At 32.3% G+C, this 11283-nt stretch overlaps 1 protein-coding gene across 2 annotated transcripts in view; it reads right to left on the bottom strand.

Annotated features, from left to right (window-relative positions):
• LOC143201905 (uncharacterized) overlaps positions 1-11283 on the bottom strand; it is a 44978-nt gene that overhangs the window by 14995 nt on the left and 18700 nt on the right. Inside the window, exons 2-4 of one of the 2 annotated variants that reach the window (XM_076413104.1) lie at positions 10674-11273; positions 10316-10474; positions 3087-3513 (exon numbers count right to left, since the gene is read on the bottom strand). In XM_076413104.1, the coding sequence (XP_076269219.1) occupies positions 3187-3513; positions 10316-10474; positions 10674-11264 (1077 nt within the window). In that variant the 5' untranslated portion in view covers positions 11265-11273 and the 3' untranslated portion in view covers positions 3087-3186. Of the gene's footprint in view, positions 1-3086; positions 3514-10315; positions 10475-10673; positions 11274-11283 lie in introns of those variants that run through there. The other variant, XM_076413105.1, reaches the window with a different exon arrangement.

The raw sequence follows: 11283 nt of genomic DNA, 5'->3' as shown, positions 1-11283 counted from the left end.
AATTTAGTTAAATAATAATTAGGATGTATCTTTGTGTAGTGATAAATAAATTGTTATAATATAATTTGATTTTTATTTAAAAAGAATTTTACCGGATAGTCATTGAACTGTTTGTCCTTTGAGCAAAACTATTCATAGAGCCATTTTCTAATTTCATCAAAATGACGAAGAGCTGCTCTGCAAGCGCGTATTCCATTATTGCGAAAACTTGATAGTTGGAAGGGGCAAGGTCTGGAGAGTACAGTAGGTGCGATAATATGTCCTATCCAAATGCTTTCAACGATTCCTTTACCGATTTTTCGATCAATTGATAGTTAAAATTGACCATTTGTTATCGGTAGTGGTCACTATTAACTGTTTCATCAGGTTTCAACAATTTGTAATACATCACGCCACTCTGGGCCCACAAAACATAGAGCCTTATCTTGCGATCAAAACGATTTGGCTTCGCCAGGTGATAGTCATGATTTTTTGTGCTTAGGGTTTTCAAAATAAATCAATTTTTCATCACCCGTCACTATTCGATGCAGAAATGACTTCCGATCATATATATATAAAGCAGAATTTCACTTACAATTTTTCCAATTACCGTTCAATTGATGTGACACCTATGTTCTCATCTTAGGGATTTTCCCCATTCTTCGTAATCGGTAGCTAACTGTTTCTTGGCCTACATAAAATGCTTCTGCGATGTTTTTGAGTTTGGGTTGAGTCTTCATCAAGCATATCATCATCTTCATCAACTCTTACAGTTTCGCATCTTCGAACTTTTTCGGTCTACCAGAATGTTCCTTGTCTTGCACATCGAAATCACTACTTCGGAATTTTCGAAACCATGCCTCACATGTTTTTAAGGTTACAGTGGGCTCACCGTAAGTTTCTATCAACAAACGATGACCTTCAACGGCTTATTCATTTTAATTAAATAAGAAAAGTAATACGTGACACAAATGAACGTTTTCAGTCACGAAACTCAACATTCTCAAGATGTATGACTCTCATATAATGTTATTTTCGCAAAATATGGCATTTCAAACAGTATCGAGCTAGATAGAGAAGTTAAGATTATGAACTAATTAAAATGTATGGTCAAGTCATAGAGAGGAATACAAATAATAAAGGAAACACATTTTTCTTATATACTTAATTTTACGTACAATTACCAATTAAATGTAAAAATTCATTAAAAAAGACAAAAGGAGAAGAAACCAGAAAAAAATTTACAGATTTACAAAAAATCCCTACTCCGCTCCTAATAATGGTTAACTTTAACAACAGTGGTTGAATACGGTTTAAAGCTTGAATCAGATGATGAGATAGAATTTAACATTTAGGAGTGCAAGTGATTTTAAAATTATGGAATGGAATGCCAATTAACAAGCAAGAATTACAAACAGTCTTAGGCACAGATAATACTGACATACGATTGATTTATGAGATTCATTTTATTAATTAATGATTTACTAAATTACCAATTTATATAAATAAAAAATAATGAAATATAAAATATATAAATAAAAATAATTAAATGTAAATATAAAAAATCGATAGCCTAATTGAGAACACAACATATCTCCTATTAAATATAATCAAATATCTCTGTCTATAGCACTTTTTAGCTTTTTCATATTTCTTTAGTGCTGTCAATTTAAATAAGATGTATTAAAGTTCTTAAAGCAGACTAAGTCTGTGTTAGTTAATACTTTATTCACTTGTCCAACGCAAAAATGTATTAAGAGAAGTTGTAATTACTTTCACAATGTTATTGTGAAAGTTGTGGAAGGGATAATTAAAACAGTTAAAAGTAGTATTTTAAAGAACAATAACAAAAAATTAAAGTGTATGATTAAATCAGTCTTAACTTATTGGTCTAGGATTTGTATTATTTAATTTTGTATTAATGCTTTTATAATGCCTTTTTTAAAATATACTTGTTGAAGAATGAATTTTTCTGACCCCGTAGATCCAAAAAGATCCCACCTATCTCGATTAAGTAGCTTCAAGCCAAACTATTAATTATATATACCATACATTTGTTTAAGTAAATGGATCCTTTCAGAATAATTAAATTTTTTATTTTTATTTTTATATACTATATATATATATATATATATATATATATATATATATATATATATATATATATATATAATTGAATGACTGTAGTAAAACTTTTTATGTAATATAATCAAGTTTACCTTCAATGCGATTTTTTACATAAACTTATTTAGACATATTTTGGGTTTAAAGTGTTATGATATCTTTTATTGTATTTCGGTAAAAAACAATAAATATATATGGACAGAAACACTATATATAGATAACTGTATACTTACCAGGTAAATACAATGCTAAGTCAAACACACCTCGTTAATCTAGTTCACTTGGACTGTTTCTTCCATGATAAACGACGTCTCGTGTTTTCATTTCCGCACATACACTGGATACACAACTGTGAGATTGAAACATTTTAATCAACTGATATAGTTGATCACACAACTCTATATCAGACACAAAAAAATGACGTCTTAAAGAAACTGAAACAAACAATCGCGTTATACAAACGAGCTAATCAAATGTCTTGTAGGAAAATTTAAAGGAACCAATCAAAAAAGCGGTTTCATTGCCTGCATTAGTTAGACCACGCAAAAAATGCTGGGTTTCGCCTATTTAAGTTAAACCTCTATATAAGACTCTATAGAAGTGACTTCGAAATTGACAAAATTGACATTGTCAAATCAAAATGATTGTAAAGCTGATCATTTGCTACAGAATCCATTAACTCAAAGAAGGTTCTTGGATTTGACTTGACCGGAGGAGATTGCAAAGGCTTTATTTTAAATTTTAAGTATGAATTGCTTATACAACCGGCTTATTCGACAGATTTATCCCCCTTTCACTTCTGTCTCCTTGTACACGAAATTAAAAAGAAACAGTATTTTATAAAAATATTATTTAATAAGATAATTAAGTTTTCTAAATTTCTTCTGAGAATTAAGTAGTTATTTTGTATACATTTTAATCATTATTAAAAACTTAACTTGTATTAAATTTCAAATAAATGTAATATTATTGAAGAATAATTCCTAGAAGAATGGAAATATATTCATTTAAAGTATACGTATATTTTACTAAAATTAACTGAGATAGGGTGATAGAACAACAAAAACTAAACACGTAAGAACATTAGGAACTCTCATGCAGGATATTGCCCAGACACTGTCTGATTTCGTCTTCGCCAAAGTCATTAACCAACGAAAAAAGGGATGTTTGAAATTTACACAGATCGTACAATCCCTTATTGAAAAATGCGGAACGTTCTTTCGTATTGTCTTCCAGGCTGGTCTTGAAGAAACCGCAAACTAAATCGAATGTGGTTGCGATTGTTTCTTTCAGCTCGATCACGGCGACTTTCTTCTCGGGTTTGATCATACGCCTCTTGCGAATGAAATATTTTTTCTTGGGTTTCTTTTTCGGTTTAGGTACGGTCTCGAGGTAACATTTTTTCTTTTCCTATCATCGAGAAATATAAAAATAAATAAAAAATGTTGTTATATGTTAAAGATTAAGGATGTAAAGCCTTTTTCAACAATCTACCAAATATGATTCTTTTTTAAGATGATTAAATAGAAATGAAATCTGAAGAGTCTGGAGGAGTCTTGAGTTTGGAGGGTTGTGAGGTACTACTAGCTAATCTAACGAATAATGTGTTGCGAGTCATCGTCGATGCTATTACGTGTCCAACAAACTGATTCAGCGGGATATCCCCTTAGAACCCATAACGAGTGTGATTCAAAGTGTCAGTGCGAAGTATTCTGAAAGACTATTAGTGGATCTCAATGCACTGGCCAAACAGTTAAATATGCGCGATGGCAGTGTAGTTCATAAGCTCAAAATAAGATTTAGATTAAATGTTGTACAGTAGATCACTTACTGAAGTGATTTTCTACATGTCAGGATGGTTATTATATAACTGAAATCATATAATAATATGTATTTCCCACGGGCAGATTGTTGACGTTCTAGGAGATTAATAGAAAAAAATTATTAACTAAAACTGGTCGACAATGATAAATCAATTATCTAAATCCTTCTACATCTCCTCCATCCGTAATATACACAGTCAAAAACATTTGCTACACGCCCTTTCCAATCCCGTATTATTCGTTTTCTCGAATGTTGACTCCCAACAGAGGATATAATTAGCTAAGTGGAAATTGAGATATACTATCCAATCCACAAATTCACAGTAACTATTTTCATAGTACCACCTATCTTGTTTCAAACCTGAACACGCAGAAACGTCTAGTATTTCGCAGACTTGGACAATAGGGATCACATTCAAAAAGTAAAAGGCATTCTAGTTGATTATAACTTTTATAAATCTGAACATAACACAACATAACGGTTTTTAAACATAAAATCATGAAAATCATAACTGTTCGAGAATTATTAGCACCCTATTTTGTGGCCTTCCAAAAATCTCTAAACCCTCTAACTTTTCTCGCCCTATTGACGGAACAACATTGGTGATTCTATCTTCGATACCTAAACGCCGTCGGTAACTGACAAGATCAATATATACCAAATTGGAGCATATAAAAAAACTCATTACATTAACATTAACCCCAGGAAATCACCAGGCTATGATTTAATAACGAAGAATTATTGCAAAAACTACCAAGAAAGGAAATTATCAAACTCACCAACTTGATCAATACAGAATTTAGATTAAAACATATACCAGGCATTTGGAAGATGGCGGAAATTATAATGATCCCAAAACCTGGAAAGTCACCAAACGAAATAAAAGCCTATAGACCTATATCACTGCTGCTAGTAATATCTAAGGTTTTTGAAAAACTCCTGTTGAAAAGCTATATTTTTATTTGTTTATCAGCTATATTTTAGATGTAGCACAAGCTTAGCGATAAGGTTTGGCATGAAGGCCTTGTTCATAAACTACAGAAAATGCGACCAACACAACACACCGAACTACATCAAACATTACAACCAGAATGTTTAGAGTCAAACAAGAAGAAGCTTACTCTACAATAAAAGAAACTCAAGCAGGTGTACTACAAGGAAGTGTACTGGGATCAATACTTTATCTACTCTACACTTGTGATATACCACAAACGGAAAATATTACGATGGCTACATTTGCTAATGATATTGCGATTATAGCTGTCGGAGATAATAGTGAAGAAGCCTCACGAAAATTACAACAGGCAAGTGACAATATAAATAATTGGACGCAAGCTTGGAAAACAAGAATTAATGAAAGTAAATCTGTACATGTGCTGTTCACCTATAAACAGACCGTACAAGCACCCATAACATTAAATAATACTATCATTCCATATAGCAACAACGCTAAATATCTCGGAATGAATATCAATGCAAAACTTCGCTGGAAGGAACATATAAAGAAGAAAAGAAAATAACTGAAACTGAAATATAAGAAAATGTACTGGCTAATTAGAAGAAAATCACAATTATCAGTACATAATAAATTGCTATTATATAAGTAAATGCTGAAACCTATATGGACATACGGAGTTCAATTATAGGGATGTTTTGCAAAGAGTATCATAAATAAAATACAAATTTTTCAGAACAAAGTCCTGAAAGGTATTGTGGGTGCACCCAAATACTATAGGACTGATTACTTACATCGAGATCTTCAGATACCCACAGTCAGTCAAGAAATCAAGAGAGTTGCAAGGGGGCATGAGGAAAGACTCCATTCTCACACGAATATTGAAATATTGCAACTATTGGATACCACCAGAACAGGACACAGACTCAAAAGAATCAAACCATCTCATCTTGTGTATTGTTGTGTAGTGAGGCGCATATATTAAAAAAATCAGCAGTGAAATGTATAAACATTATTTCACCAGAGACTGAGATAGGGCCGATGGGTCCTTCTAGTTATATACCTAGATTTAAGTTATCATAAAGATAAATTGTAGGTTAGACGGAAACGACTAGTAACAATATATTAATTAAATAATAAAAAAAGATTCTTCTCCTTCTTATAGTATGCCCTCCACATAGTTCCTGTCTCAAAATAAACCCTATATATTAGTACATAAAAGTCCTCCCTTCAGAAGCTTCACTGATATTTGTTAAAATGTTATGGTTGATTGATAGTAAAATCGTTGAAAAATTGTAAATTTTCAGTTTTGTTCTCACTATATAAGAAATAGTATTCAAATCCTAAATCCCATTGAGCTAAAATAAATTTAAACGAGAATCACATTATCACATTGCCAATAAAATATTTTTCCAAGTTAACAGTATCGTCACACTTCAACAAGTCTTTAAAACACAAACTTTTCTCATATACGCATGTTTGGCACTTTCACCCATTCCAGCTTACAAAAATACACGAATATTCTGACAATTTTGAAATATATGAAGTTAAGTTGGTTTTTAATGGTGTTTTTTTTTTGTTAGTGAAATCTTATTATTATATAACTCAGATATGGATCTATAATAAATTAACTTGCCAGGAATTTAATTAATACAATTAAATAGACACGTAACATGTATTATTAGTTAATCAAACCGATTGTTTTTGCTAGTTTTGTAGTATAAGGAATTTTATTTAAAATAATTATAGCTTATATAAAATTTGGGCTATAGTTAACACTAATTGTATAAATTACTTTAATAGCTTTAAACTAATCCTTCGAACAAAATAAAATACAATATAGCTAATAACAATATTGATTGGCCCATAGATATTATATAATTATATTTATACTATGTGATATAATTAAGTGGTCTTAATAAAAAGGGATATCTAAAATATTATTTTGGCTAAAAGTCTTAACATTCACAGGAAGATATATTTTATAGCCATGACATAAAACTTGATAATTTCAATGTATTGGACAAAAGACGTGTGAACAAATTATTGGATGACAAAGTCAATTTTAAGAACAAGTCATCCGTTATATCCTTATACTAAACCTTGTTCTTTATCTGTTTATTATTTGATTTAGTCAGGAATTTGTCGTCATTGACATTTGTCGGAATGAATCTCGATGCAAAACTTCGCTAGAAGGAACATATAAAGAAAAGAAAAGAACTGGATTTGAAGGAAAATGTGGAAGAAAATCACAATTATCAGTACATAATAAATTGCTATTATATAAGCAAATATTGAAACCTATATGGACATACGGAGTTCAATTATGAGGATGTTCTGCAAAGAGTAACATAAATAAAATACAAATTTTTCAGAACAAAGTCCTGAGAGGTATTGTGGGTGCACCCAAATACTATAGGATTGATTACTTACATTGACACCTTCAGATACCCACAGTTAGTCAAGAAATCAAGAGAATTGCAAGGGGGCATGAGGAAAGACTCCATTCTCATACGAATATTGAAATATTGCAACTTTTGGATACCACCAGAACAGGACACAGACTCAAAAGAATCCAACCATCTGATCTTATGTAGTGTTGTGTAGTGAGGTAGATATATTAAAAAATTCAGCAGTGACATGCATAAACATTATTTCACCAGGGACTGAGTTAGAGCCGATGGGTTCTTCTAGTCATATACCTAGATTTAAGTTAGCATAAAGACAAATTGTAGGTTAGATGGAAACGACTAGTAACAATGTATTAATTAAATAATAAAAAAAATTGTCATTTGTTTTTAGAAACAGATGATTGTAAATCACTGACAAACGAGACTGAGGCGATGATTGAAGAGTAAATGTCAATGAAAAGATAATGAAAATAGTACAAAGAGGTACAATGAAAATTTTTTTAGGGTTTTTCAGATTAGTAAATCATTACTCTTGCAACAAATAATTTGAGATTGTTTCTTGTGTTCAATTTACCTAGTACCAATACTTCATTTTGTATCGTTTAGACATTCGTTCAGTAGTTTTTCGGATAATAAAAATGCTAATGTATTTTAAAATGCTATTTGTGTAGCAGTTCACAGTTGGGTTAAACGACCGATTTATATTAAGTGTACGACTTCTTCCATTATTTTTTTTTGTTTTTGAAATAATTCAAGGCAATTCATATAGATAACTTCGTATCGCTTTTACCACAAATTACAAGGCAACAAAAATTAAACCTCCTCTGGAAAGTTGTACCAACACAAAACATCTATTTAAAATGCTAGACTCCTTTCTGTTAAAGGTATTCTTTATTAGGAATTCTTAAAAACTGATCGTATTGTGACTGTGAAACAGCCATTTCTTTAACAAAGAAGCTGGAGAGTCATGCTGCTTAATGACACATTTCGAGCTAACGTTGTTCTCTTGACTCAGAAAAATCGCACGAACTTGGGATATTCACCATCGATTACTATTTGCTTCAATTCATAATCATAAATTCATAGTCGGCGCTTAATGAGTGTCCTACTTTTCAACTAATACGTTGCTGTTCGTACCGCAGTACTATAACTGGATTTTGAAGACTTATATCCGGCGTTAGTGGTCAATAATTTAATCTTTTCTTTATTAATTCTCAGTTTACGGAAACCTTTTTTCACTGTAGTATTTATATGTTACCTGAGAAATGGTACAAGGCTATAGAAAAAAAAAACAATAACAGGACAATTGAAAAGTCCCCGGCCTGAGACATAGATGGCGCTACTAGAATTAAATCCATATGTTTTTTAGTTAGCCCTAACTCTCAAAAGATGCGTGTGTAGATTTTACAGCTGTCGGATCATTAGTTTGTGAATTATAGCATTTCGAGTGAAGCAACTTTTGTTATTGTGGAAAAAATGGATAATAAAAGGAATCTCGCGTGCTGATAAAATATTGATTTTTGAAGGAAAAAAACAGTCCATCATCCAAACATCCATCAAGGATTGGTATGTTAAGTTTAGACGTGGCGAAATGGCACCGAAAGCGGTGAATGCAGTGGACGCCCAAAAGAGGTTGTTACCGACGAAAACATTTAAAAACTTCACAAAATAATATTGAATCACCGTAAATTGAAACTGAATGAAATAGCAGACACTCTAAAGATATCAACTGAACGTGTACATCATAGCATTCACGAATATTTGGGTATGAGAAACCTCTGTGCAAAGTGTGTGCCGCGTGAGCTCACTTTTGACCAAAAACAACAACGGGTTGACGATTCGGAGCAATGTTTGAAGCTGATCAAGTGTAATAAACATGTTTTTGCGTCGACATGTTACAATGGATAAAACATGGCTCCATCATTTCACGAAAAAATCCAGCCGACAGTCATCCGAGTGGACTGCACACGATGAAACCGCTCCATTTGAAGGAAAAGAAAGTGCTGCTTCACCAAGACAATGCACCGTGTCACAAGTCAGTGAAAACGATGCCAAAAATCCATCCATCTACCGTATTCTCCAGATCTGTCCCCCAGTGATTATTTCCTGTTCTCAGATCTCAAAAGGATGCTTGATCGTCGAAACTGATGCCTATTTTGAAGCAAAGGACAAATCGTACTACAAAAATGGTATCGAAATGTTGGAGGGTCGCTAGAATCAGTGTATCACGGTTGAAGGGAATTATGTTGAATAAAAAAAAACTAATTTTGCCAAAAAAATGGTGCCAATATTATTTCCAAGACAAATCCGTTTTTTATTTTTATCGAACTAAATTGTAAAATGTAAAATTAAGCCATAATCAGTCATTAACTACTTAATATTTATGTAAATTTTTCACTATTTAAATAAGTATATGTTATACTACAGTGACAACATTATTAATTTATGAAAATTAATTACATAATATATATGACAATTTTCGCTTGATTAGTTTGATGTTGTAATCTCTCATTTTATCTTTTTCAAACACTTTCGCAATTACTATGCAATTTGTACAGCCTGTTTATCCATGATTTATCTAATCATCTATATTTATAACCAAATAATGCGAGATAATATTTACATGTCTAAATAATACTTATAATAGTCTAAAATATTAATGACATTTTGACATAAAGCTTTTTTTCATCAGTCTCGACACTATTTCTGTCGTATCCCCAACAGATATAGTGAAATATCACAACTGCAGATGTGAAGTATGTAATCTATAAACATAAAATTTGATTGACATCTTATGTGCGCTAATTCCAAAAGAAATTCTTCTCAAAAACTATTGCTATAATAACTATAACTATAATAATAACTTATTAGTACTTTTCAAGATGATTTTTGTCATCGGCAGATACATATGAAAACGAATTCATTATTGCACATTGTTGTTTACTGTTACTAATTTCAAACCACAAAAAAAAACACAGGCATACATAAAAACCCAAAGCAAACAGAATTAAACACTCATTACCTGTTGATTCTTAATTTGTCTGATACTGAGATCGAAAGGTTCGATTTTTCTGGTTCTCGGATCGAATTCTGGCCTTTCGTATGCGTTGATGGGCCATTCTTTGTAAATCGCATTGGACGACGTCGCACAGCTAGCGGGCAGCTTATTTTTGAGGAGCACCTAAATTTAAAACATTCCACTGTGAAAAAAAAAACTCGCTCTTATCCTGCTGGACATCAAAGAATCTGCCGAAATTCGGGCGTTTTGGCAGCAAATTAACCGAAGTCATTAACAGACGGTTGAAAGGATGTCAGTTTGACATTATTATCGTTGTTGCACATAAATATCGTTACGTAAAACGCGAAAATATCGTACGAACCAAATTATCCTCGTCGAACTGGTCTAGAACGTCGAAGTCTTCTTCTAGCAGGTGTTCGTGGTGTAGATGTCTGGTGGATTTCAGAGATCGGGCCTTGCGGACTGGGTTTCTGCGGATACCGTCGTCTATGGGACTAGATCTGTTACACGAACTCAATCTGGTATCAGTTCTTTTATACTCCTTAACAAAAATAACGTCATTCTCATCATCGCTAACGACGATACTCTCTTCAACATCAGTTTTTCCTGGATCGTTATGAAGAAACGTCAAATTATTAACGTCAACGAAGTCTGGTTGGTCATCAGTGATATTTTTAAGCTCACTGATGTCCGTTCTCGTTATGTTACATGATTCAGGAAATGGTAGATGACAGTCCTCATCGGTGGTGTTGTTATTTTTATCTTGACTGCTGGGTTGATGATAATTATTCGGGCCAAACAACAGCGCTCGTTGTGGAATAACGTCGTTATTGTTGGATTTAAACAAGAACGTGCATTCATTCTTCATGTTCTGCGACATACACAACATTAGGGGTTCGTTATAGAAAACAACAGGGTCGGGTTTTAGAACAACTTCACCCTGTTGATTCATTTTGCAAATCTGAAAAGAA

This window comes from Rhynchophorus ferrugineus, unplaced genomic scaffold, assembly GCF_030347505.1.
Source record: "Rhynchophorus ferrugineus isolate W39M unplaced genomic scaffold, kcgeb_rfMv2 rfM9, whole genome shotgun sequence".
Taxonomy (NCBI): Eukaryota; Metazoa; Arthropoda; class Insecta; order Coleoptera; family Curculionidae; genus Rhynchophorus; species Rhynchophorus ferrugineus.
Note: the sequence above shows the minus strand (reverse complement) of the source record. Positions and strands in the feature narration are given on the sequence as shown.